The sequence below is a fragment of the Centruroides sculpturatus genome, unplaced genomic scaffold (genome assembly GCF_000671375.1).
Source record: "Centruroides sculpturatus isolate CEXI.00-Female unplaced genomic scaffold, Cexi_2.0 scaffold1035, whole genome shotgun sequence".
Lineage (NCBI taxonomy): Eukaryota > Metazoa > Arthropoda > Arachnida > Scorpiones > Buthidae > Centruroides > Centruroides sculpturatus.
Window position 1 is genome coordinate 40,546 of NW_019385222.1, and position 26,346 is coordinate 66,891.

At 29.3% G+C, this 26,346-nt stretch overlaps 1 protein-coding gene across 2 annotated transcripts; it reads right to left on the reverse strand.

Moving 5' to 3' along the window:
• Positions 1-8,287: 8,287 nt before the first annotated feature.
• Positions 8,288-24,828, reverse strand: LOC111636356 (fizzy-related protein homolog). 2 transcript variants are annotated; one of them, XM_023381574.1, is made up of 11 exons: positions 24,715-24,828; positions 17,462-17,581; positions 17,247-17,375; positions 14,702-14,758; positions 12,128-12,229; positions 11,656-11,877; positions 11,363-11,587; positions 10,996-11,292; positions 10,771-10,875; positions 8,663-8,755; positions 8,288-8,590 (listed from the first exon to the last, which is right to left on the reverse strand). In XM_023381574.1, the coding sequence occupies exons 1-11, from the start codon at positions 24,787-24,789 to the stop codon at positions 8,549-8,551; spliced, it is 1,467 nt and encodes a 488-aa protein (XP_023237342.1). In that variant the 5' UTR covers positions 24,790-24,828; the 3' UTR covers positions 8,288-8,548. The 2 variants fall into 2 exon arrangements, with proteins under 2 accessions (XP_023237342.1, XP_023237341.1); XM_023381573.1 differs by having other exon boundaries at positions 17,247-17,378.
• Positions 24,829-26,346: the final 1,518 nt, after the last annotated feature.

Genomic DNA, 26,346 nt, shown 5'->3' on the forward strand with positions numbered 1-26,346 from the left:
AGGGTAAAGACTAATGAGAATGTGTGCAATCGTTTCCTCTGTGTTGTTAGTGTAGCGACCATTGGGGAGCTGGATAGTGGAGGGGGTTTGGAGCTGGCGTTTTTCCTTACAAGCTAAGTAGTACGGTTCAGACTGCAATGTGGACAGTAGTCCATATTAGAGGTGGATAGTTCTGGTCAGAACTGTTATAAAAAAAACTGTTCCAGACTCAAAACTAAGAGGAACAGTTTCACACTGAGCGTTGAGACAGTTCCAGTCAGAACTACTAATACATTCTTCATTCTGTACTTTTACAAATATGGTTTTTCACTAAATGGTGAATTATTTATCTGGATTTGAACTTGAACTAATGAAAATGTTCCACAGGTTCTTAGGAATGATAAAATTAGTTTAGAATAATTTAAATTTACAAAGATATTTTAAAAAATTTAAATTTTTATTAGAGTTTGTAATTATTTGTTTTATTAATAACCAGCAGATATGTCCGGCATGGCTCATCCAAACAGTAAAATGGCTAAACGTTAAAATCATTACAAATTTAGTTATTTTAGCTTAATTGTTATGCTTATTGCAAAGTATTGAGGCCATTGAATCAGGGGATAGGCTGGGTTCTGGATTTCATAAAAGTCTATATTTTCCTCAGAGTCCCAGAGAATAAGTATGAAAAATTGGCATGGATTGCACAGAGAGTTTAGGAGTTAATAAGGGGGATAAAATCAAGGGGTAAGGTGTTCAGGTTTTATGATAGTCTGAATCTGAGGGAAATACATATAAAGTTAAACAATAATAATTTGGAGTAGATTGATCGAAAAACAAAGAATAGAAGCATTTTATATCTTATATAAAACTGATGAGGGACTGTCTAATCCAACAGACTGAGCAATTCTGACATTAACATAATGATTCCAAGGAACTGTCTAGTCTAATTGTTCCAAGGAACAGCCTAGCTTAATGGTTCTACACTCAGATCAGTTCCAGTTCCAGCAGCAAAACTGATTTCCTAACTATAGTCTCTATTATTATTGAAAGTGGCTATTTTCTCATGACTAATGTCTTATTGTACTTACATTTTTAAAATAAAACTACACTCACTGCCAAAAGGTAAGCACGAAGCAGAAAATGTTCATGTCCGGAAAGCAATCTGCATTTGAGAGGCTGCAATTCACTGCAGAGGTAGGTGGAAGTATGAAAATATGTTATGTTACTATCAATCATGGTTACATGTCGCAAAATATGCAAAACAGGCAGTCGTATAAGAAGCCAGCCTTCTGAAGTGTGAGAGGAGTTGCATGTAAGTGCCTAGAAAAAGTGTGGAGAACTGTTGTACAATTAGTGTGCATGACTGACGTGTTTCTATGACTTCCAGAAGACAAATGACAGACAGTGAGTGCTGGCTGTGTGTGGGACACCTTGAAGCAGGACAATCAATCACAGATGTTGCTCTTTTCTTCAGCGTTCATCATTCCGTAATTTCACGGTTATGGAAACAATTCCAAACAAGTCAAACAGTCGTCCGAAGACCTGTGGCCGGTCGCCCAAGAGTTATGACCCCTGCAGAAGATCGCTATATTGCTGTTGTAGCCAAGCGGAATCGAAGAGCAACCTCTACACGTGTGACATCAATGGTTGCAGCAGCCATTGGTAAAACGATATCTGCTACTACTGTGTGCCGAAGGCTATACATGAACGGACTGTACACCCGGGTACCATGAGTTTGTGTTCCACTATCCGTCCAATCCAGAGGCACACGATTAAAGTGGTGTCGGCAACATGTGAATTGGACTGTGTCTGATTGGGGCAACGTTATGTTCACGGATGAGTCATGATTTCCCTGGAGCCAGATGACAAATGTGTAAGAGTATGGAAAGAAAAAGGCACACGCAATCGACTCCAGAACATCATCAAGCAACATGCATTCCGAGGTGGAAGTATTATGGTGTGGGCAGGCATTCTGTTGGGATATCGCACCGATCTGCACATCTATTGAGGAGGTTCTGTGATGGCTGTCGGGATATCCTGGTATCGGGATGAAGTCCTCGAACCCATTGTGAAATTGTATGCTACAGCAATTGGTCCTGCTTTTGTTTTAATGGATGATAACGTACGACCCCATAGAGCTGCCCTCATCGACGATTACCTCAAGAGTGAGGGAATTGTGCATATGGATTGGCCGGTGTATTTGCCAGACCTCAATCCCATTGAGAATCTTTGGTATGCCCTCGGCCGTGCTGTGTGTGCATGTTTCCCATCCCCTGCCACTCTCACAGAGTTGAAAACTGCTCTACAGGAGGAATGGCACTTATTTGATTCTGGAGTGGTTGATCACCTCACGGAAAGCAAGGTTACATGCTGTAAATTTTGTGTAAGGATAAAGGTGACCATTTACCCTATTAATGTTGGTTTTGTTTGTTTGTTTTGGATTTAAACATCGTTTTGTTAATGATTCCAATATGATTTCATCTTATACTTTATGAAAATTCAATGTTGTTTTCATTTTTCTATGAAATTCTTTGTGTTGTTTCATGCATAAACATATTTACTACTGTCCTGCTGCATTTCCTGTCAATCACAGTTGTATTTGTTGATTTTTTCGCAGTTTATCACTCTGTGCTTAACTTTCGGCAGTGAGTGTATATGAAATTATATATACAGGGCAATTCACTGGTGATGTTTAGTAGTTTGTTTCTTGGACACCATTAGTCCTCTCTTCCTATCTCTAAGTTTATAGAACAGACTGGGACAATTTTGGTAACGTTAAAAGTCAGCAGTTGAGGAGAAGGAAAACTATTTTGTTCTGTAAATTATAAGAGGTATTTTTGACCCATTATGTAGATAGTACATGACAAAATAAAAACCTGTTGTAAAAGGTCATAGTTTCTTAAACCTGTTTTCAAGTTATCAGTCAGTTTCTGGGACTAACAAATTGTATATCTAGCAGCATATTGAAACATTATAATTTTTTTCTTTTGAATTTAAGACAAAAAAAATTATCCTAACTTTTTTCTTATTTGCAGGTCATAAAAGCAGCGTAAAAGTGATTTGAGCAGTGTTCAACTCGCTTTTACGCTGCTTTTATGACCTGCTCAGGCGTAAAATATCAGGGTCATGTGATTAAGAGCTTTTATGGTGAGGGGTTTTACGCCGTTTTTACAGTAGTGGAGTCTTGGCCTAAACTAGATGAGCCTGGCGTTGCTCAGGCAAAAAGTAACGACAGCAAAGATTAAGATTATTAGATTATAGCCGATCTTACCCATTTTCACCGGGTGCAAGAATTAGATCTCCCTCTTCCGAGACTAATTAGAGAATTTTTAGATGGTCTAAAAATATGTTCAATTTTATGCAAAAACACAAAAAGCTGCATCTAAAATAGTACAGCAGAAGCCGAGTTCTTCAGAGTAATCTTTAACCCTCTCCCCCACGGGAGGAATTTCCAAAAATCCCTTCTTTGCGTGCATTCTCATGGCATATTCTACTAAAATGCAAAAAAAAATTATTAAAATCATTATTGAATTTTAACTGAATAAATCTTTAGTATTTAAAAAGATATTTTATTTAAATAACCTATAAAATTAAAAAAAAAAAAGTCAGAAAATTTTTTATTATAATGAAGAATTAAGTTACTTGATGATAACCTTACTTGAAGTAAATGATTTATTTTAAATTCTAAAATTTAAAAATACTTGTTTGGAACATTATATTTTGAATGAATTCAAATATTGCTTTGGATTTTTTTATTGTTTTTGGATTACCCGAAAGGTAGAAATGATTAGAATATAGTATACATTTTGGCAATTAATAAATATGTGCCACTGTTTATTTTCCTTCTTTATTATTTACACTTTATACTGACTAAAACTAACTCTCTCCTTTTCTTCCATCAGGGGATGGAATTTCCAAAAATCCCTTCTTAATGTGTATTCTCACGGTGTACCCTAACTGTGTAACAAATTTCAACTTTCAACTCAACCATTTGGGCTCTGCGCTTATAATATAATCGAGACAGGTTGATGATGATAATAAGATAAGAAAAATGACAATAGTTAATTTTGGCATAGCATTAGAGAATTTACTTTGTAATGATTCTAATATTTCTAACTTTTGCAAATTAAATAGAAGAGCAATTTAAATAGTTGGAGGGAAACTTCCTTTTAAGTTCCCAATTTCTTGATGTTAAATATTGATATGGTGAATGGTAAAAAAAAAAATAATATTTTGAAATGACAACATTATTCTAACTGGAAAATATGATAAATTAATTTAAGTCATTGAAGATTTAGTAGTTTGAAAGCAAATAAAACATTCAAATTAAATTCTCTTACCATATTTATTCTACAAATTTACAAGGATTAACTGGAAATACAGCAGGGTCTGTACAACACGGATACATTTCTTGTTATAGGAAATCACGTTACCAAGATGTGCATTATCAGATGATTTTATGAAGTTTAAACCTAAGCCTAGAAGTTGAACTGGATGACAAAATTAGAATTTTGTATAAGTACTAGACACAATTTTTTTGTCATGTTATAGAGTAGCATATTATATGGGAGTTTGCTGTATATTTTGTTTATTCTACATTATTAATTAAAGTTGATTTTTTAATTAGAAAAATTCTTTTTTTCGCTTATCTTAAACTTATCATTTTTATTGTTTAATGATATATTTAAAGAATTTAAAATGACTATCAAATTACACAACACATTTAATTATGAAATAGTTATGAGAACAAATAGTTAATTATGAAATAGTTATGAGAACAAATGAGAACAAATAGTGAAAAATACGGTATTATAAACAAACAAATAGTTTGTTTATAATACCGTAATTTTCCATTTGGGTAAAATTTAAGCTTTTTAAGATTTCACTTTGTAAAGAAAGGATAAGATATTTGGCACAAGATGAAGATAAATTTTCTACAAAATTATTTTTTCCCTATGTTGGTTATCCACAGGAACAAGTATTTTATATTGGAATACAGCAAGGATGGTGAACCCTTTTGAGCCCACGTGCCATATAGTAAGCATAATTACTTAGCTTTAAAGATTGTGTGCACTAAAGGTTTAGACTTCAAATAATGGTATTAAAGCATATTCATTTAATTTCTTTAAATAAATAGATGTAAAAAGGCCGACTGAAAAAGACAGACGATAAATCAAAATCGTATGACACTTAACATGTCAGACAATTTCTCCTTACGCGCCACTTTTGGCACACATGCCCTAGGTTTGCAACTCCTGTATACAGGGGTGGTAAAATATCATTTTAATCAATCCACTGGAATAACTTGAAAAATATGTATCCTACAAAATGAATTTATTAAATCAATTGATCCTGTTTTCACTAATTTTTGCGTCAATTATAATGAAGCTACTAGTGCTATCTAGCTCCTTTTAAGTCATAACATTTTTGGAATAATGATTTTTTTTGCATGATGCATATTTTTTGAGTTATTCTAGTGAACTGATTAAAATGAACCATCCCATAATACAGCCAAATAATGGTAAGTTAATTCCAAAGTTAATATGAGGTCTGTTCAAAAAGTACTCTAACTTTATTTATTACAAAAAAAAAAAATACTTCACTTACAATTTATTGGTCAAGGTCCCCTTCAAAGTAGTCTCTTCTCCAACATATACACTTATTCAAACAGTGTTTCCACTTTTTGAAACAGTCCTGGAATGCTTCTTTCAGAATGCTCACAAGCACCTCTGTCGAATTTTTTCTCTGTCTCTGGAATGGTGGCAAATCTTTTTCCTTTGAGCAGGTTTTTTAGTTTGGGGAACAGGAAAAGGTCACATGGGTCCAGATCAGGTGAGTAGGGTGGGTGGGGAAGCACAGCAGTCTTGTTTTTGGCCAAAAACTCATGAGTTCTGAGGGACAAATGAGCCGTCATGTTGTCGTCGTGAAAAAACCACTCGCCGCTCTCCAAAGTTTGGGCCATTTTTACCTGATTCTGTCTCTTAGGCATTTCATAACCCCCAGGTGTTGACTGTCTGGCAGGTAGGTAGGTAGGTATTAGGTATTTGTGATGCACAAATACCTAATACCCCATTGCATCGAAAAAAACAGTCAACATCACCAATAACATTTGAGCGAACTTGTCGAGCTTTTTTGGGGCGGGGGATGTTTCATCCACCTGTGGGAAGTTTCCGTGAAGGATTACCCGAGTTTCACAGAACAACACTGTTCCTTCAAAGAGCTTATTTCCGCGGATCTGAGTTTTTGCCAAACCCCACAAACACCCCTTCATATAAACTAATCACCAAAATAAGATATCAACAAACGAATTAAGGAGGTTACTCGGGAGGTTTCTGCAGACACGACGCTTCAAAGCGAATTAAAAAATAACCAACTGGAGGCACGTTATTCAAAAAGTTCAGGAACTTTTTGAACAGACCTCATATTGTTGATCTAATTCCAGAGGAAAGTAATAAACATTTAAAATATAATTGTTTAAAACATTTTGTAAAATTTTTTTGATCATTATTTAATTTGTAAAAATACAAATTACTTACTGTGACATTGTCACAATGATAGGCTAAAATTTTTTAATCAGATTTTAATTTAAGTAAAAATTTTGAATTGAAGTCAAATTACTTTCTATCCAGATTGTACAGTTAATTGGGACCCTTAAGCTTTCCATATCTAGTTTCAATTTACATCTATCTAACACTATTTTTGAGGTTAATGAAGGACAGAGAACAGCAGGAATACATAAATTTGCAATTTTCAAATTGCATTTTGATTTGTACTTGTTATAATAGTGAATTTAATGTTACAAGATCTTAAGATTTTCTATATTATTGAATATTATTCAAATATTTTATAAATAATAATTTATATTGCAATAAATTTACATATTTTATTTGTTACAATTAATAACATTCAATATTTTCATTTTTAAAACTATGTCAAGATTTGAATTCTATGAATTTAAAGAATGTTAAAATACACAAAATTATTTAAAAATGCATATAGAAAAAATGTAATAAAAAATACATTAATAAAACATATTGTATAAGTTTTATTTACTTAAAATTCTCATTATACAACATATGGAAATCAGTATCCAATCATCTGAAAATATGTTGCATTCTAATAAAAGAATTACAACATTTCGGAATATCATTCAGAGAATTTTTTTTTCATTAGAAATTACACTGCTTTATCTGAATATAAGTTTTTGTAATCTTCTATTTAAAATCCATTTTACTGCCTTAAATTGTTTTATAAAAATTAAGCAAATAATGGCTGCGTTCAGCAGACTCAACAGTTATAACCGAGCATATTAGTAGCTATTACCATGTACGTAGCAACCTGGATATGCTGAACGGTGAGTGACATTGCGTTGGAACAACAAAAAGCCTCATTGGTCAGTTTCAGGTAGCGTAAATGAAATGCTACCAAATGTGATGTCAAAACACCAAACATATTCCATTAGGGGACGTTCAGCAGAAAAATACTCAACAGCCCGGAACTGTTGAGTCTGCTGAACATAGACATTTTCGACTTTTATGAGAATATGATTTTTATACTAAGTTTTCATTATATCAGAATGAACCTTTCTAAAATTTTATGAAAAAATATATATACAAACACACACACCTACACATGCTAAATTAAAATATGTTATCATTTATAAAATTTAATTTTTTAATTGGTTAGCTAATTGCACTTCTTAAAGCAGGAGTTACATCTACCTAATGTAATTTTTAATAGTAAGGATGGACTTTGTCTCTCTCATAATTGCTGCTAGAGGAAGAAGCATTGCATTTATCAATAGAATATGGTATGAATTAAACAACAAATTCATTCTAATACTTGTTGAATTAGTAAATTTTTCTTATCTGATTAATTTCTTCAATTTGAAGCCCACATCACATAGTAATTAAAAGGAATATAAATATTCTGAACACGGCATTTATATACTGCTGTCAATTAATCAACTTAAAAGTTGATATATTTTTTTTAATCTTATATTCAGATAATTGCAGCATTTCTACAGATATAAATTTATATTAAGTTGTAGATTTCAGTAAAATACACGTAAATATTTTATAATGTATGAAAGTAGTTTTGGTTTTATGATAAACTTCATTTCTTTAATAAACTAGTGAGATAATAAATAGTAAAATATTAAAACACATTTAAAATTATGAATAATATAAGTATTAAAAAAATTTATAGAAATGTAATACTTTTAAAATGATTTTCTATTGTAAACAGGGATTTTAATAAAAATATTTTCATATTTGAAATTTTGTTCTGATGATTTACAATCACATGGTTAAATAAGAAAGTAAATGTCACATTTATTATCAAAACTATACAAAGGCAATATTACAATAAAACTGACACAATCAGAATTCTGATTAAAAAACCAAAAAATTTACAAAAAAATTTGTCATCATTTATTATCTAAAGATGATGTATGATTCTTGTCAAATTTTTAACAACAAAATATGAAAAACTCAACAGAAATATTTCTATACAAAACAAAACAAAACAAAAAAAAATTTTGTCAGGCAGTTGAACTGCTTTAGTATTTTCATCGAATGCTTGTAAAAAGATTCAGAGCCGACTTTGCTTCCTACAGAATATTGTTATATGAATTAATAAAATAACTTAGGAGTCAATCAGTGATGTATTAAAAAAATTTTACCTTTTGTGAACGAGCTTTGCTGAACACATTCCAAAACCTAAGTGTTTCATCTCCTGCTCCTGTAACTATTGACTCTCCATCAGGTGACATAGCCTATTGAAAAAATTTTCATTTATATTTTCAATATATATATATATTATTTATTATAAATTCTTTTAATTGTTGTACTTTGCCATTAGTGAATGTGACCAACCATTTCAAAAATAATTTTTAAGACACTAGTTTTGACTGTTGTGTTTGGATATTCATAAATCAGGAGTTCATATAATTGAGGATTGACAGCATCAAAATATTAGCAAGGTCATGTACAGCCTGTTTGTTTGTGCTGAAACACATCAGGAAGGTCTTCATAACTTGAAAAGATTTGATGGCTTCACTAAATTTTGGCATTACACTTGGATTTGTGTCAGAATGTTCACTAGGTAGCAACTCCTCAATTGTAACAACATGTCATCAAACCCAAATTCCCAAATATAAAAGAAACATTGAAAATACATAAAGTTTACAATAGAAAAATCCATTATTCTGAGTTATGGATATGCTAAAAGGAGGAAAAAATTACACTAATTTGGCAGAATCTGGGGAAAAAATCTGTTATTAAACATACCAATTTATCTAATCAGTGGTTCTCATTGTAAATTTTTTAATCCTTATTGATGCATATGGTTTTAAAATGATTTGTCAAAGGATTGAAACTAGAATAATAACTCAAGAAATTTTTTATAGATTTATTACTACTACTAGCAGATTCCGCCACGCATTGTTGTGGCTCAAAATGTATCTATTATAAATTTTTAACACTTCCCCCGTGGGGGGGAATTTTCGAAAAATTTCTTCTTAGTGTACATTCTGTTGATGTACCCTATTAAAACGCAAAAAACCGCATCTAAAATAGTATAAATAGAAGCAGAGTTCTTTACCGTAAGCCTTAATCCTAACCATCTCCCTTCAGTGGGGTTGAATTTCGACATGTATATTATATAAAAACACGTGCGTATTCGAATGCAGCATTGTGTCAAAATTTCAAAGGAATCGGTAGGAACAAACAAACATTACATTTTTATTTATATAGACAGATAGATGATCTGCTTTAGTTCATTTTCACAGAAAAGCAAACTTAGGGCATTGTACTCGTAGCACCATCTGTTGGACATAAAAGCCTTAATCTAGATTATATATTTTAATTTATATGAATGTTTAACGGAATAATATACAGCCTATGTCCACCCTGAGGTTCCATTCTAAATATTTGTGAAAGAATTTTTGAAATCGGATGAGTAGTTTTGGAGATTACCTGCTGCATACAAACTTGCATACAAACTTACATACAAACATTACCTCTTTATAATATTAGTATAGATTATTATTTTTTAATGCTTTTTATTTTAAATTCTAGATTATATGTATATATATAAAGAAAAGAAAAATCAAATGCACAAAGTAAATTAGAAATATCTATAAATAAGACTTTGTAAATCCCAATGATTACAATCTCCCATCAGCCAAATTTCTCTAATATCTAAAACAATACCAGTAAAGGAACAGTAGTTAAAACTGATAGATAGTGGCTAATTGTGTATTGGGAAAAAATGATTTTGATTAATAAAAGAAAAATTTCATCAATATATATTAATTATTATTTTGTATATTTTTTTTTATAAATTTACAATATTGTAGTATCAAAAATAATATTGTTTTAACATTTTTGCATAGATTTAATAAACGCATGGTGATACATTAGCGAAATGCTGTCCAGATCCATCAATTATCAAGTTTTTAAATCAGTTATGTGAGAAGTCACTATCTATAATTTTATTGTATAATATAATAAAGCTAGTCACAAAAATTTTTTAAATTATTTAATCACTCATATTTCATTGATTTGGCATTTTTAATTTCAATTAATATTAGTGAGAAATTAAAATGTATCTCTAAAATTTAGAAGTATCAAATACTTGAAGAATTAGTTGTATTTTTTAAAGTTTACTTTATTTATCATAAATACATTTATATAATTGGCCTTTCATTTTATAGATTTATTATTTTTTAAAACACTTTTTTATTTAATAAATTTTATCTATTAATGTTTTAAAGAAAGCAATACTTACTAAATAAAGAACTCTGTATGAATGCCCTGTTAATTTGGCAACTTGAGTGAGTGAGGGATATTTCCAAACTAAAATCTGGTTCTGAGAATAGCCATGGGTGCTTACCTATATAAATTAAAAATAAAACACATAGTTTTAAATAATGCTTTTTAAAATTTTGTTAAATTGTAATTTTACATTACTATCTTTAATAATGTTTAAAAACTGAATCAAAATTTAACTTACAAGTTCTGACGCATGCTTTGACCATGCTAAATTACAAACTTGAGAACCAGTATCAACACACTGCATTGGCTGACCAGTCAAGGTATTCCAAAATCGAATACACCTATCGGCAGTACCTCCGCCACTGGCTAATAACCCATGATGATGAGGTGACCATGCAATTGCTTTAACAGCAGCTAAATGTTCATTATAAGTTTGTATAGGGCTAATACTACTTAAATTCCAAACAAACAATTTATTATCATTTCCACCAGATGCTAAATGTTGATTGTCCGGTGACCACTTTAATCCACACACCTAATTATTATTTTTATAATTAATTTCATAGAATAAATTTATCAATAAATAAAGATATTTAAAATAATACTTCTTGTCTGTGTCCTCCTAGTCTTCTTTCAGGAACAACAGATGGCATGCGCACATCTCTTTGTAAGATAAGGCGATCCCTACTTCCAGAAGATAAAATGTCACCATTCCATGCAAGAGCACCAACTCTTGCTGAATGACCTTCTAAGACTGAAATACGTTTACTTCCTGTCACATCCCAAACTTGAACATAGCCCTTATGAGTACCCACTGCTACTGAATGGCCCTAGAAATTTATTACATTTAAGTAAATTTGCCATAACTTTAAATTTATAAATTATAACATCATCATACCCTTTCAGCCCAAGAAACTGATGTGACAGAATCACTATCAGCTGAAAGATCACAAAGCCGTGTCACTTGCGAGGTACATGCACTCCATAGGTACACACAAGTACCTAATCCAACACTCAAAACATTAGTTGAAGACCAATCAACTAAATTTAAATAAAAATCATCTTGAAGCTCAGGTGCATCTAATACTTTGAAAGGTATTTTAGAGATTTTTCGAGCAGCCTATAAAAATGTATACAAATTTTTAAGTAAGTATTTTGAAAATTCAATGAAATAAAATTTTATTTTAAAATGATGTTTAAATATAACCTAATATATTAATACATACATACACACACACACCTAAAAAATTATATATCAACATCATATAGTTAATTCTTTTGTATGCCTTTTTTAATGTTAAATAACTTTTACACAAATTCTATATTTGTAACAAACTCTTTACAGCAATAAATATGTTAAAAAATATTACCTTTCGAGGAGATCTCAAGAGCTTTTGACTTTTATTGCTAACGGGTGAAAGTGAATATGATGATGATGGTTCATTTAAAGTACTCCCTTCTCTACTTCGATACTAAAATTTTTATTAAATTATAAAACTGAGTATTAAAACATTTTACAAGATAAAAATCAAATAAAATCAGCGAAAATCTAGAACATTTAATTTAATAAACAAAAGCAAGCACTACACATCCAATTTTCAACAAAACTTTCTTTGAGCTCAATAGTTATGCCGACAGGAAATTAATTACCAGAGAAAAAAAATTCCTTTGGTTGATGCTAAGTCATTAATGCAGTGTGATTATCATAATGAAGCTGGAATGACAACCAGATAGACTAAGTGGCAGAAGGAGATAGTAATTGCTTAATATATAATATAATAAGAAGGATTTAGAGGAACTTCAAAATTCACGTTATTTAGTAGCATAATATATGTAGTTTGATATGTGAATACTGGCATTTTTCTGTTAGAAGCAAACATTTCCGGAAAAGAGACCAAGATGTTTGCTTCAGATTCCTGACGTAAGATGATTATAAAATAATAGATCATAATAGATACATCTGTTTACATTTTAACCTCTAGACATAAAAAAAAAATAATTGTGGAACATTGTTTCTCACAACTGCATCAGCATAACAGTTCCTGCTGATAACTATGCATAAATTTGTTGGGCTTCAGAGAATTAGGATTATGCTATTTCATTAAATTTCATTTTCTTCTCTGGAAAAGTTTAATGAAATACATTCAATATTCATCCAATCTAACAGAATTCCTCACTTTCATATTCATATTATTTCAGAAATATTTGACAGGCAAAATTAAATTTTCGTTTATCTCAAAGCACTAAAGAACAAACTATCTTCCTTGCACAAACTTTATAGTATTGATAACTCTGCTCTTTATAAATGACCTAAGACTTATGCTTAATGTCAAAGTCACCTCATCAATAGTCACACTCACAGATTTCCATGTATAAGATAACTGACTACTTGAAAAATCTGAATCATGATATTGAATTTGCATGTCCTGCTTGTAGATCATCATCAAGGAAAATGATACCATTTCTGAATTTTTTCATCCAGCAATAGCCTTGTCTTTATGACAAATTATTCTCATTGTACATAGTCAGCATCTTTAAAATCAACAAGTTTCAATGCCTTCAACATACAAAAGTTTCACTATTGCATTGGTTTCAACCTTGGCAACGATAAACTGTGAATGCTATTTTTGAATCAAGTCAACGAATGCCATGTTATCTGAGAACATTTAACAAGCTTACCTACTTTTGCGCATATTTTATACTACTTTTATGTTTTTCATTTGATTCTATCTTTAATTGTTTATGCATTAATGCATTAAATTAAAAATATACTTCAAATGTAAAATATTATTTATGCATATTTGGTTTAAGTAAAACTAGGTGAATTTTTAATATTTAGATAAGTAAAAATTTATGATTAAAATTAATTGCAGTTTAATGTATTACCTAGGGTATTAATTTGTCATAAAAATATGCATGATGATAAAATTTTAAAAGATTAAAACATATTTCAAATATAATTATATATTTTTATTATCCTACGATTGTTTTAAATTTAAAAAAAAAATACATGTGAATATAAACAAATTACTTATAAGCCATTTATTAAAGCAGTAAATTAATTTCTAATTTAAATTTTAAAATTTTAATTTTAAAATTTAAATTTTAAAATTTTAATTTCTAAATTTTAAATCAGTAAATTTTAATTTCTAAATTTTCTAAATCAGTAAATTTTAATTTCTAAAGGAATTTATATGAATGCAAGACACTATAATAATAAACTAAATATAATAAATAATATAAATTTAAAGATCTATATAATTTTAAAATTAAATTTAAGTGGCTTGCACCATAAAAGTAAAGAAGCACTGAAATAAATGTTCCTATCTTGAACAATATTTGAAAGTACTTAAATGTGCTTGTAATCAAATATGCTTAAAAATGTAGCATTTACAGTAGAGCGTCGTTTATCCGAAAGCATTCCAGTCGGCAAATTTAAATTTTCGCTAGTGCTGTGGCGCTGCAATCTTTCTCGGGCTACTCAAATATTTTACGTTTTTGATACTAAATTAACATCTGAAGTATAATTTTTTATTGTTTTTATATTTTTCAATAAATTTATTTTGTTTCTACAAAATAGAAAAATAATTTTTAATGATACAATAGTCTTCGTTAGGCTTAACATGGACGAAAATTCAACGCGAAGCGACACGCAACGGAGAGAAATTTCAACATGGGATAAATTAATATATTTTTTCGTACATGATTCGTTATCCGAAAAATAAGTTATCCGAACAACCCCAGTCCCCAATTGATTTGGATAAACGACGCTCTACCGTACTTCAATTTCTCTGAAAATTCATAAAATGAAAATATCAAAACTAAAAGCTATTATTTTAAAACTGATAATCATTAATAGAAAATTCATCAAGTTAACATTTGATAATGTAGTTGTATGTACTTCAAATGTAAATTGAAAAAAAAAAAACATTTTTTAAACATACATGAAAGAGATTTCTTCCTTCGGCAGGAGACAATGCTTTTCTTTCTTCTGTCTGTTCCTAAAAATTTAGATTTTGTTCAATAGAAAATATCAAATATTTTAAAATTTTAACTTTTAAAAGCAAATTTAAAGCATATTTTATAATGTAAAATATAACTTCTTATTTAATTATATTTATAATACAACTTATTTTAGTTACAGAGAATCAGCTGAAATAACAATATTAACCAGTTAGAGAGATTAAGCAATCCTAACAATGTTTACTGATCTAAAATGATATATGAATAAGTGAAAAATTCAAATACAGTAGTACCTCAGGATATGAACGCTTCAGCATACGAAATTTTCAGGATACGACATAAAATTCAAACATATTTTTGCTCCATGGTACAAACAAAAACTCACCATATGATGTTATATTAGTTTGCAGCACTACTGCCATGATCATATGCTCCTTCTGTTCATCGGTCTCAGTCTGTGTGTTTGTTTTGTCGTGGAAGGATCTCACTCGATAAAGGAAATCTTAAGATATTATCAGAAAGTGATTGATTTTATTGAAAAGAAACATCCCGAAAAGGTTCACACTGGCCGTATTGCTGCTCGGAGTAATGACATTTGCCTAAATCATTTTAGAAACATTTTAAAAAGTAAGCAAAGCCAAACTTCTTTGGATAGATATTTTACCATGCAACCTCTATCCAGTGAAAGTGCTGGTGGAAGTGAAGGAAAGAAAGCAAAAAGCAGTGAATAAAAATTTTAAATTTATTTATTTATTTATATTTTACTTTTTACATTATACTACTATAACAGTGGAAGCAAAAGTTATCAGCAAAAATACTAATTTTGTAAAAGATGAAATATTTTGAATCTTAACTGCAAGAGCTGATGCAAATTGACTGATTTTTACATTTAAGTCCATTATTTACTCTAACTTGTGAGTTTAAGTACAGGTCACAAAATGATTTCTCTCTGTTATTCCAATATTGGAACACTTAAATATTCTGTTGATAGAAATGAGGAAGAATTTTGACTTTGTTAATTTAACTATTTATTTTCACATATACTATTGTTTTTACTGAATATAACAGAACAGTATGCAGGTCAGTATGAAAAACCATATAAATTTTTGATATTGCTAATCTAGCTAATCTATTTGCATTTAAATTATATAAGCATTAAGTTTTTCTAAAAAAAAAATCAACTAATCAATATTTCGTTAATGTTCTGTATTGACTTTTTTCTATTTAATTCATTAACTGGATGATAAAAAAAACCATTAAAACATTTGCAAAGAAAAAAAATAAGCAGTAATTTGAAATAAATCTTTAAAGACAACATTAATTGAGCTTTATAAAGATTAGTTTATACGTATAATAAAATACGTATTGATTTTAAGTTTAAGTATAATATACAGTACTGTATATGAAGATTACTACCTTGATGTCAACAATGTAGCAATCCTCANTTTTTTTATCAATTATTATTCTATTATGGTTATTTATACATTTACAACTACAAAATGCATTTTTCAGTGTTTTCCTTACTAAAGTTATTCTTTTTCAATGTACTACTTAGCTTTAATTTGAGTGTGTTTTTCGTGTTGGAACGGATTATTTGGTTTTATATGTAATCATATGGGAAAAATGATTCACTTTGACATTTTCATGATACGATCTCAGTTTAGGAATGGATTAATTTCGTATCCCGAGATACTACTGTAATACTCTAGATACAAATACAAAAAATTTCTCTAGAGTATTAACGAGTAATATTATACACTTTATATCTAATTTCAAGCAATTTTTCAAGGCAAACAAACCAACTAACAAATGAATACTAGACCTTTATTTTAATTTTTTCCAAATATTCCATTTTCAACAATTCCAAATGCATTTTGCTAGTTTTAACTGGTCTCATCAGTGGATACATTCATTTGCCAACTGTTGTTCCTTTATACTGGACTATTTCGTCCCAGCATGCATCTACAGTCATACCCGTATTTAAATTAATTACATTTGCATAATTTTTTTAATACAGAAATGTTCAATGATTCTTCTTTTTAACAAATTTTTGCCTTGTATAATATTTTAACATTATTTCTATTAATTTTACAATTAAAACTATTACAGTGCTGATACCATGGTGATTCTTGTCTTTTTAAATGGATTGCCACCTCATGTTCCTTTAACCTTTTTTCCAAAAAGGTTAAAGGAACATGAGGCGGTAATCAAAAACCTTTTTTCCCATTATGCTTGTTTACTCGCAACTACATTGAATAATATTGAATAATATACACAACTGAATAAATACATTGAATAATCAAACACTAACAATAAGTGGTTATTCTGTGTACAAATGTACTGGTTTTTTATAGATTAATTTTTGACTTACAACTAAACTTCATAAGTAGAGAAGCACTTTATATATATTTTAATATTTAAAAAAACTAATTTCATTACTTAAAATTACATGATATTTTTGAACTTCTGCTTGATATGATAAAATTATAAAAAATTTTTAAAAAGTTTAAACTAAATTTTGATTACCTTAACATCTTCAATTGATGTACCCAATAGTTCATTTTTTAAAAGACAAGTATAAGCAACTCCATCTTTGTTATTATCTGTAGTAGCATCCTTAGCTTTTTTTGTCTGTGTAGGACATTTTGTATTTTCCTCCAGCAAATTCAAAATTATTTTTATTAGTTTTCAAACAACATACATTTGGTAATTTCATAATAGTGAATATTAAATATAGGTACCTGTATCATAGAAAAATTAACTTGCCAATTTGCACCAGCACGTCTTGGAATAAAACGATCTCCATAAATATCTTTTGATGGAGAATTAATAGAAGTCAACAATCTTCCTCTAGCTTCAGGCTAGATAATAAAAATTCTACTTATTTTTGACATATATATTAATAATTGATAAATAATTAGAAAAAATTTTATAGGATCACTATCTTATTATAGAAATATTACTTTATACAGATATTGGCAACTTTGCACCTGCACCACATGCCAAGTGAAATATCATAAACAAAATAAATTATGTTATTTATGTAAATGTTTATTATTACTTATTAATACTAGTTTGATTTGTGTGTTTAATTAAATAAAGGAAAATTGTAATTAACAATATTATTATTTTCTGTATGTTTAAAATCTATAGAGATCACTTTGGTTCTGTGCATGTCTTTTGTTTAAAATGTGATGTTCTTTCTCTCCTCTCTCTCCCTATGTGCTCTATTTATGGTAAGGTAGGTTTTGTGAAATAAATCTTTGTGGATCTATGATAAAATCCTTTTGCGGCCTGTCCCTTTATTTGTAATAACCATCACTTTAAAATTTAAAATGCATTATATTTTGGAAGCATTCATTCTTAAATCTTTTCAAGACTGATTCCAGGATCAAAAGGACAAATATTTTTAAAAATATGGTAAATTTATACAGATATCATTAAGCATTAACTCAATTATATTTTATAAAGCCTACTTATAATGATTTTAAGATATCCATATGAAGAACAAATGCTGTAACAGGAACAAAACTCTGCAAGAAGAGCCAATTACACAGAATACTTATTACTTATCTGACTTATTTAATTTAAAAACAACAACAAAATATAGCTGCAAGTCTTAAATATAAGTAAATTTTTAAAATTCTCATTTGGCATCATCAATTTGTCATTATTGTATTTCTTGAAATCACTAATGTATCCATAATTCTTGAAATGAAGAAGTTACTCAAATTAATCAGCTATTTTTTGAAGCTCACCATCTTGCATTCAATAGTTTGTATTCATATTTCATCAGTTATTTAAAATTAAGTTCAGATTACATAGAATAATAACAGGGAAACAATATAGTCTCATTAATCTGACAATAATATAAAACTAATTGTAAGTCAAAAGAATTTTAATTTACCTGATAAGGAGCAATGTCAACTCTCATTATCAGTTATTGTCAGTGAAAACTGTAAGAGTTGTGTCTACAATATCCCCAAATAAGTAATCTAAAGATTAAATATCTATCAATATACAGAGTTTGACCCAACAGATTTTTTCTAAACATACAGAATGATCATGTAACATATAAGTAACCATAATGCACATTTAATGATATCAAAAATAAAGGAGTATTATTTAGAATGGAAATTCAACAATGCTAGCTTTATGTCAAAAACTTAGAAATCATAAAACCTCAATAAACGTTTTCTGGTGGAGAATTAATAGTCTTACTAATTTCATGTCAATATCACATAATAAATTTCATTTAACAGAATGAAACAATGACTAACTCATCTGAAAATGTGAATACAAGAAAAGTACATTAAAATTCACTGAGAGATTTGAAACCTAATATCTAAAACAACAAGCAATTTAGAAAGGACTAGAAATAATGAAAATTTACAATTCAAGTTGGCAGCTATAATAGCTTATTAAATGCTATTATAAGCTATTTTTAGAAAAAAAAATTCAATTAATATGAGGAATGATACTCACTTTTTAATTTTTTTTTCTTTTTATATTATTACAGTTTTAACTGGTCTCATCAGTGGATACATTCATTTGCCAACTGTTGTTCCTTTATACTGGACTATTTCGTCCCAGCATGCATCTACAGTCATACCCGTATTTAAATTAATTACNTTTAAATTCACAGATTGACTAAAATGGTTTTAAAGTTTTGAATACTTTACTCTCCATTATTTATTTTTATGGATGGAAAGAAAACATTTAAATTTAACTTTTTAAATATTTAGAAATGGTATAAAATGACATAATAATAATATTACAGTAGCCCCTCGTTATATAGCAGATTTGGATATATTGCGCTTTTGTTTTGGTCCCCAAATTTTAATTTTATCAATTGCCATTGAATTTTTTTTTTTTGCAACAAAATACAGTATTTTATTCTTCTTACGTAATTGTAAAATACATGAAAAATATACATTTTTCTTTCTCCTCTGACTTATGGATATCTTATAACTTTAAAGAACTTTAGGTCCAGTCGTACAACTACTGAAGATGCCTTCCATAGGCGAAATGCATTTAGGAGGTTTATTAATGTAAATAAAAGTTCTCTTTGCAAGTTGATCTCCTTTTTACCTTTCTTAATTTTATTTTTTTATTCGTTGTTGATACAATGTTTTAAAAAATTTCTTTAAAGTCATAAGATATCCATAAGTCAGAGGAGAAAGAAAAATATATTTTTTTGTGTATTTTACAATTACGTAAGAAGAATAGAAACAGTCTGACTTCATTGTTTTTTATAATTATTTTGGAACAGTATTTTATTCCTACCATTGTCCTTGAAACTACAACTGCAGGTGAAACAATAAATTCATCAACATCTAAATAAAAAAAACAGGCAGACAGATCAATTATCATTTATGTTTCCTTTTGATATTAAAAATTGTTTATTGGTTTTAAGTACTGTGTCCTCATTTACAAGTTTCTCTGAATTTGAAATCTCACACCTTTATATGAATTGATCCAATAGATTTCTTTATTTCTGAACAGAAAGTTCTAAAATTTTTATACAGTAGTAACTTTATTTTGCTTTCTAGAGAATTTTTACTCTAATTTTATAAGTTTTGATCTTCTATTATATGTTCAATATTTATTTTTAATCACATTTGTTTTTCAATAGGCCTGTATATATTTATTAATTCATTATAAATAGATTTTACCAGTTAATAGGAAAAATTTTTTAAATATGCAATAAGAGAAATATTGTTTTAAAAATTCCTCATACAGAGTAAGTCAAAAGTCCCTTGCATCTTTTCATTTCAAAACTATTGAAGATGTATTAATTTTGTTAATGTAGTTACATAATAGTAATGCTTGAAGAATTGGATAAAACTTTCTTGACGACCTAGAAAATTATTTTCAAGTCACTTAAAATAATCACTTTTCTCCACAAATTTATTTACACAGTGCCGATTAAGAAGCCAGAAAATGGTTCTAGACTAATTAATAAATAACAACAACAAACTTTTAAAATTAAACCAGCAAATATGTTTTTAATATACTTCGACAAATGCTTTTGATCCTAATTGGGATCTGCTTCAGGTCAAAACATTTGATAAAAAATTTGGAATGCTAAAAGAGAAATTTTAAATTATAAATTGCTGAAACCATTAAATATTCCAACAAATACAAAAATCACATCTATATATTAATATTAAAAGTAAAAATTAAAATTAACAATAAAATTAACAATAAAATTAAAATAATTGGAATTTGTAACAAATATATTCACTAAATTTTTATGTTAAGGTTTATTTCATTTTATTTTAATGTTGTTGTTAATTTTTATTTTTAGTGTTAATATTAATACATAGATGTGATTTTTATTGTTGGAATATTTAATCCTTCCAGTGATTTTAGAATTTAAAATTGCTCTTTTAGCATTCCAAATTTTTTTATCTAATGTTTTGACCTCAAACAGATCCCAGTTAGGATCGAAAGCACTTGTCAAAGTACGAAGGCTATTTTTTAAATAAGTTCCGATTTTTATAAGAAGAAAAATACTGTAAATATCATTAAAAAATATTTTTTCCATATTCTACATAATTTCATCTACTTTTCTACATAATTTCCATTTTTGTTTAAACATTTGCCATACCACTCAACAATTTTTTGAATTCCGGCTTCAAAGAAATCTGCCGCCTGTGAAAAAGCCAAATCCATGACTGCAGTTTTCACTTCATCATTGTCATTGAACCATTGGTCACCAAAAAACTCCTTCGAGTATCGAAACAAGTAAAAATCACTGGGTGCAAGGTCTGGACTGTAAGGTGGATGATCCTGTTTGTTCCCATCCAAAAGAACTGATTAGATCTTGTGTTTGCAGAAACATGTGGCCTTGCATTGTCATGGAGCAACATTACGCTGGGAAACAGTAGGGCATGCCGGCATTTTCTCAAAGTCACACAATATGCATCAGAATTGATTGTTGTGCCTCTTGGCATAAAATCCACTAACAAAATCCCTTTCCTGTCCCAAAAGACAGTTGCCATGATCTTTCATGTTGAAATTGTCTGTTTGGCTTTCACTTTAGTTGGCGAAGATATGTGTCGCCATTCCATTGACTATTGCTTGGACTCAGGATTCATGTGAGTCACCCAAGTCTCATCTCCTGTAATGATGTGGTCCAACAATTCATCTCCTTCTTAGTCGTATCGAGTCAAAAACGATAAAGCACTGCCCAATCTTTTTGTTTTGTAATCATCAGAAAGCAGTCTTGATAACCCACTGAGAACACAATTCAGTTTCTCCAAAACAATTCAGTATCTCCAAAACTCAGATAATTCAGTTTCTCCAAAACAAGTATACAAAACTAATCTTGAAACCTGTGAAATTTCAATTGATAACATTGAAATCATAAATCGTTGGTCCTCTCGAATTTTGTTATCCACAACATGAATCAAATCTTCAGAAATCAGAGAAGGTTGGCCAGGGTGTGGCTCATCGTGCACATTAACCCACCCATCCTTGAACATTCTCACCCATTTTTGAACTTTACTGTCACTCATAGCATTATCACCCTAAACTTCACAAATCTGATGGTAAATTTCCACTGCTGCCAAGTTTCTTGCACTCAAGAATCAAATAACAGATCATATCTCACAGTCGGCGGGCGACTCAATTTTCTTAAACATTATAAACTTCTATAGCTCAACACACAGACAGACGATATGGCTGCAAATGGCGTCTAAACACGCGCAGAGCTTGCTCGGAGCAGAAGCGCATGCGTATTGCCGCGATTGTGCGTCATTCTCACTCTCATTCACAAACGGGCCTTATTTAAAAAATAGTCCTCATATACTAAAAATACATTTGCTGGTTTAATTTTAAAGGTTTGTTGGTGTTATTTACTAATACATAACCAGCTGTGGGAAGATTTAGACTAATTAAATCTGCAATGGCGAAGTCATCTCACACATTGAATAATGCTCTTTACAGAATCCACTGTTTTAAGCATGGACTGACTTTACTCATTGTATACTTCGTAAGCTTCCACACCATTTAATTTGAGTTGTAATTGGAAGAATTTTCAACCCATGACAAAACACGTATCTGGTGATTGGAAAAGCATCTTTTGATGTGCTTTGAGGTCTAGCATAGGGAAAGATCCTGCTGGAAGATGTTTTCATCAATGAAATGTTCTATCAATTCTACTAATAGTCTAGTCACGCTTTCATATACTTTGGAATTTAAAGTTTCCTTTATGAATAATAATTTTCTGATACATTTATTCACTCATTATTCATTATATTTTTATTGGTACTAAAATTTTTTAAGTACATACCGACATTGAGATGTCAAGTAACCCAAACCATGACACTTGCAGGATACATCACTGTATGTTTTCTACCAGTTCAGTTCTTCACCTTTTTTTGCCAAACAGACCCACTATCTCCAATGGGTATGATAAATTTATTCTCATCACTGAAGATCACCAATTCCAATTCATCACAGCCCAACAATGTTTATGTTCATGTGTCCAGTTGCATCTATCCTGTCAATACTTAGCTGTTGTTAAAGGTTTTCCATTATGTTTTCCAGACTGAAATCCCATTGCTTGAATTCATTTGTAGGTTGTGGTTCAACAAGCACTTGATCCTGCCTCTTTCCAAATGCCGTATAATTCACTGACAGTTTTAAAATGGTTTGCATTAATGAGTCTCCTGAGACATGTCTTTATAGGCCTGATTTTTTCATGGACAGCCAAGCTAAGCTCCTGCTTTTCTACCAGTTGCAGAATGATGATTCTTTTCTGCAGCAACTGCTTGAGATACAGTAGATTGGTAAAACTTTACATCTTTAGCAATTCTGCATTACTTTAGACTATTTTCATATAAATGTAAAATGTATTCCTTTACAGTGGTAGTCAACCTTTTCATCCTCCAACATGAAATATGCTTTTCATGTTGGAGGATGAAATTTCAAGTTGGCATATTTCTGAACATATTTCAGAAATATGCCAACATGATACAACCTAGATTCTAAAATGCTTTTATACGTGAAGGCATATTCACTTTGTTGAGCACAAAACCATTTTAAAGAGAAATACCTAACACGATAAAATAACAAATGATAAAATAAAAAACAAAAAATAGCAAATTAGATTTTAATTAGAGACAAAGTATTAAATTTATGACATTTCTTCTTTATGTATATTTGAGACATGCTGAAATAAATGCCTCAATCAGGTGCTCGTAGTTAAATAGGGGTATTGTTGACTGTCAATATAAATACTGTATTTATAAGTATTTAGAAGAAAAAATATCTCTCTTATTAGACTATACATATATATGAGTCCATAAGATATGGACTCATGTATAGTCTAGTAAGAAATATATTTTTTCTTCTAAATATGAATTTGTCCTGGCAATTTTTGTTACTGTATTTATAAGTACCTATTACTGTATATATATTTGTATTTTATCTATATTATTGCTCATGTTGTTCCCATTATATCAAAGACACAGGGCGGACAACAGTCCCCATCTATCTTTGATGTTCTCCTATTTTATTTATTGTTCATTAATACATGTCATTTAAGTTAAGGAATATCACGAATCTTTAAAGAATTACAATGAAAACGAATTTATCCTCAAAACAAAAATTTTAAATGTTAATTATAATGTAAAGATGGAATTTACTGATTTATCATGTTTTTACTTCTGGCCTATTTCATTGTTACTTGAAACAAAACAGTGTTTGACGGGTGTTTGAGATGGCTATGGAAGTATTATTTTGAAAGTAATTTTAGAATTTGCAAATTTTACTTATTTTTACTAATAATGTCGTAGCTTTAAAAGCAATAAATAATTACATTACAAATATTGATTTAGTTGATATATTAATTTCTAACAACAAAAAAAAANAAAAAATAAAAGTATTGATAAAAATATTTGCTATTTAAAAAAAAATTATTTTAATTAATTGTTGTAAAGTTAAAATAATTTTACAACATAGCAGTATCAGAAATTTTACTTACTGAAGGTGCAGGAGTAAGATTATTTTGTCCATTATGCTGTCGTAACAATCGTCTCTCATAATCTTGATTAATCATTTTAAGCTCTAGAAATAAATTGTAACAGATTAAAATCAGTGCCAAATTATCTGTTAGGCACAAGAGGTATATGCCTAAGGCCCCAAATTGCAAAAAGTAAAGAAATTTTAGTATTGCAATTATATATCATAATTTATAAATAATTATATAGCTACAATTAAACATTATTAGCTTATGATGTTATAAAATTACATAGAGTGTCTTCCATCTTCTGTGCTTAGGGGCCCTGGAATATCTTAATCTAACACTGATTAAAATAATTCCAATTACTTTTAATAACATTTAATATAAAAATTAAAATTTCACAAGATAAAATGTTTTACAAAACAAATTTAAAAAGACAATCCATAAAAAAAATTGTTGACAACAGAACACACTGAACTTTATGCATATAATAAATATCCAAACCAAACAAATTGCTGTATTACTGGGCTACAATAAAGCTAATTCTTAAAATTAGCCTTATTGTAGCCCAATAATATGACAATTCACTTGATTTGGCTTAATTATCATTTGGGTTTGTGGATTCGTTTAAATAAATATATACCATATTTACTTGGATATAAGACGATCTCACATATATGACGAGGTGTTATTTTAAAGATCAAAATAAAGAAAATTAGATTTATTAATACAATTCTAATTTTATTTTGTTTGATCACAAATAAAATATCAAATGTAAGTAAATGCACACATTGTCCCACAAAAATTACTGGCATTTTAGACTTCAAGGAAAAATCTCGTAAAATCGACAACATAATTTGTTCGTGTAAAGCTGGACAATTATTGGGAACCTTCTTTGCCAATCTTAACAGTTGAATCCACTCTTCATCGATTACACTTACAAGTTTCTTCAAATTTCCAAATAATCATCTGTTTTTACATGGGAATGAATTAAAAACTTATATTGGGCTACTGTGTAATTTTGGAATTCAATTCAAAAGCTTTGTTTTTCCTATTGCTATTCATCTTTACTCCTGATAATACACAAGAACAATTCAAATGACCCAGATAAAATACTTTTGTTTTTAAACCCCAGATGGTGAGAATCTGGTAAAAAGTGAGAATACACAGTTTACAAAAATTATTGCAAAAATGAAATGAATTCTTCGCTCATGCATATAGGACGATCTAAGTGATTGAAGCAGTGAAAAATGAATAAAAACCTCATCTTATACGCAAGTAAATATGGTATTCTCTATACAAAAATCCACATAACTACTTGTTACAATAATAATATAAACTCAAAGAATGAATGAATTTAATTTAAGACAACCAAAAAGTTTTAACATTTTTTGTCATATGATCAACATTTTAAGAAATGTTTTTTGCTATCTGAATTAAGTTTAAGTTGACACCAGGGCAAACTTAAAATATGGTGCCTTTTAGGTAAGTGTTTCATTAGTCTGTTACAAATTTAAATTCAACACTTTTTATTAATATACTGCATATTATATTACATAATATAACATTTCATACTTGTATGAGACAATTTTCATGAATTTATCAGTTTGCCAATGTAACAATTTTAGAATCAGATCATCTTAGCACCATGGG

Coding starts and splice junctions, on each gene's coding strand:
- LOC111636356 (XM_023381573.1), bottom strand. CDS start 24,789: ATGATTAATCAAGATTATGAGAGACGATTGTTACGACAGCATAATGGA. Junction 12,230..14,701: donor AAGGAAGAAATCTCTTTCAT/GTATGTTTAAAA, acceptor TAAAAATTTTAG/TATCGAAGTAGAGAAGGGAG. Junction 11,878..12,127: donor TCTTGAGATCTCCTCGAAAG/GTAATATTTTTT, acceptor ACATTTTTATAG/GCTGCTCGAAAAATCTCTAA.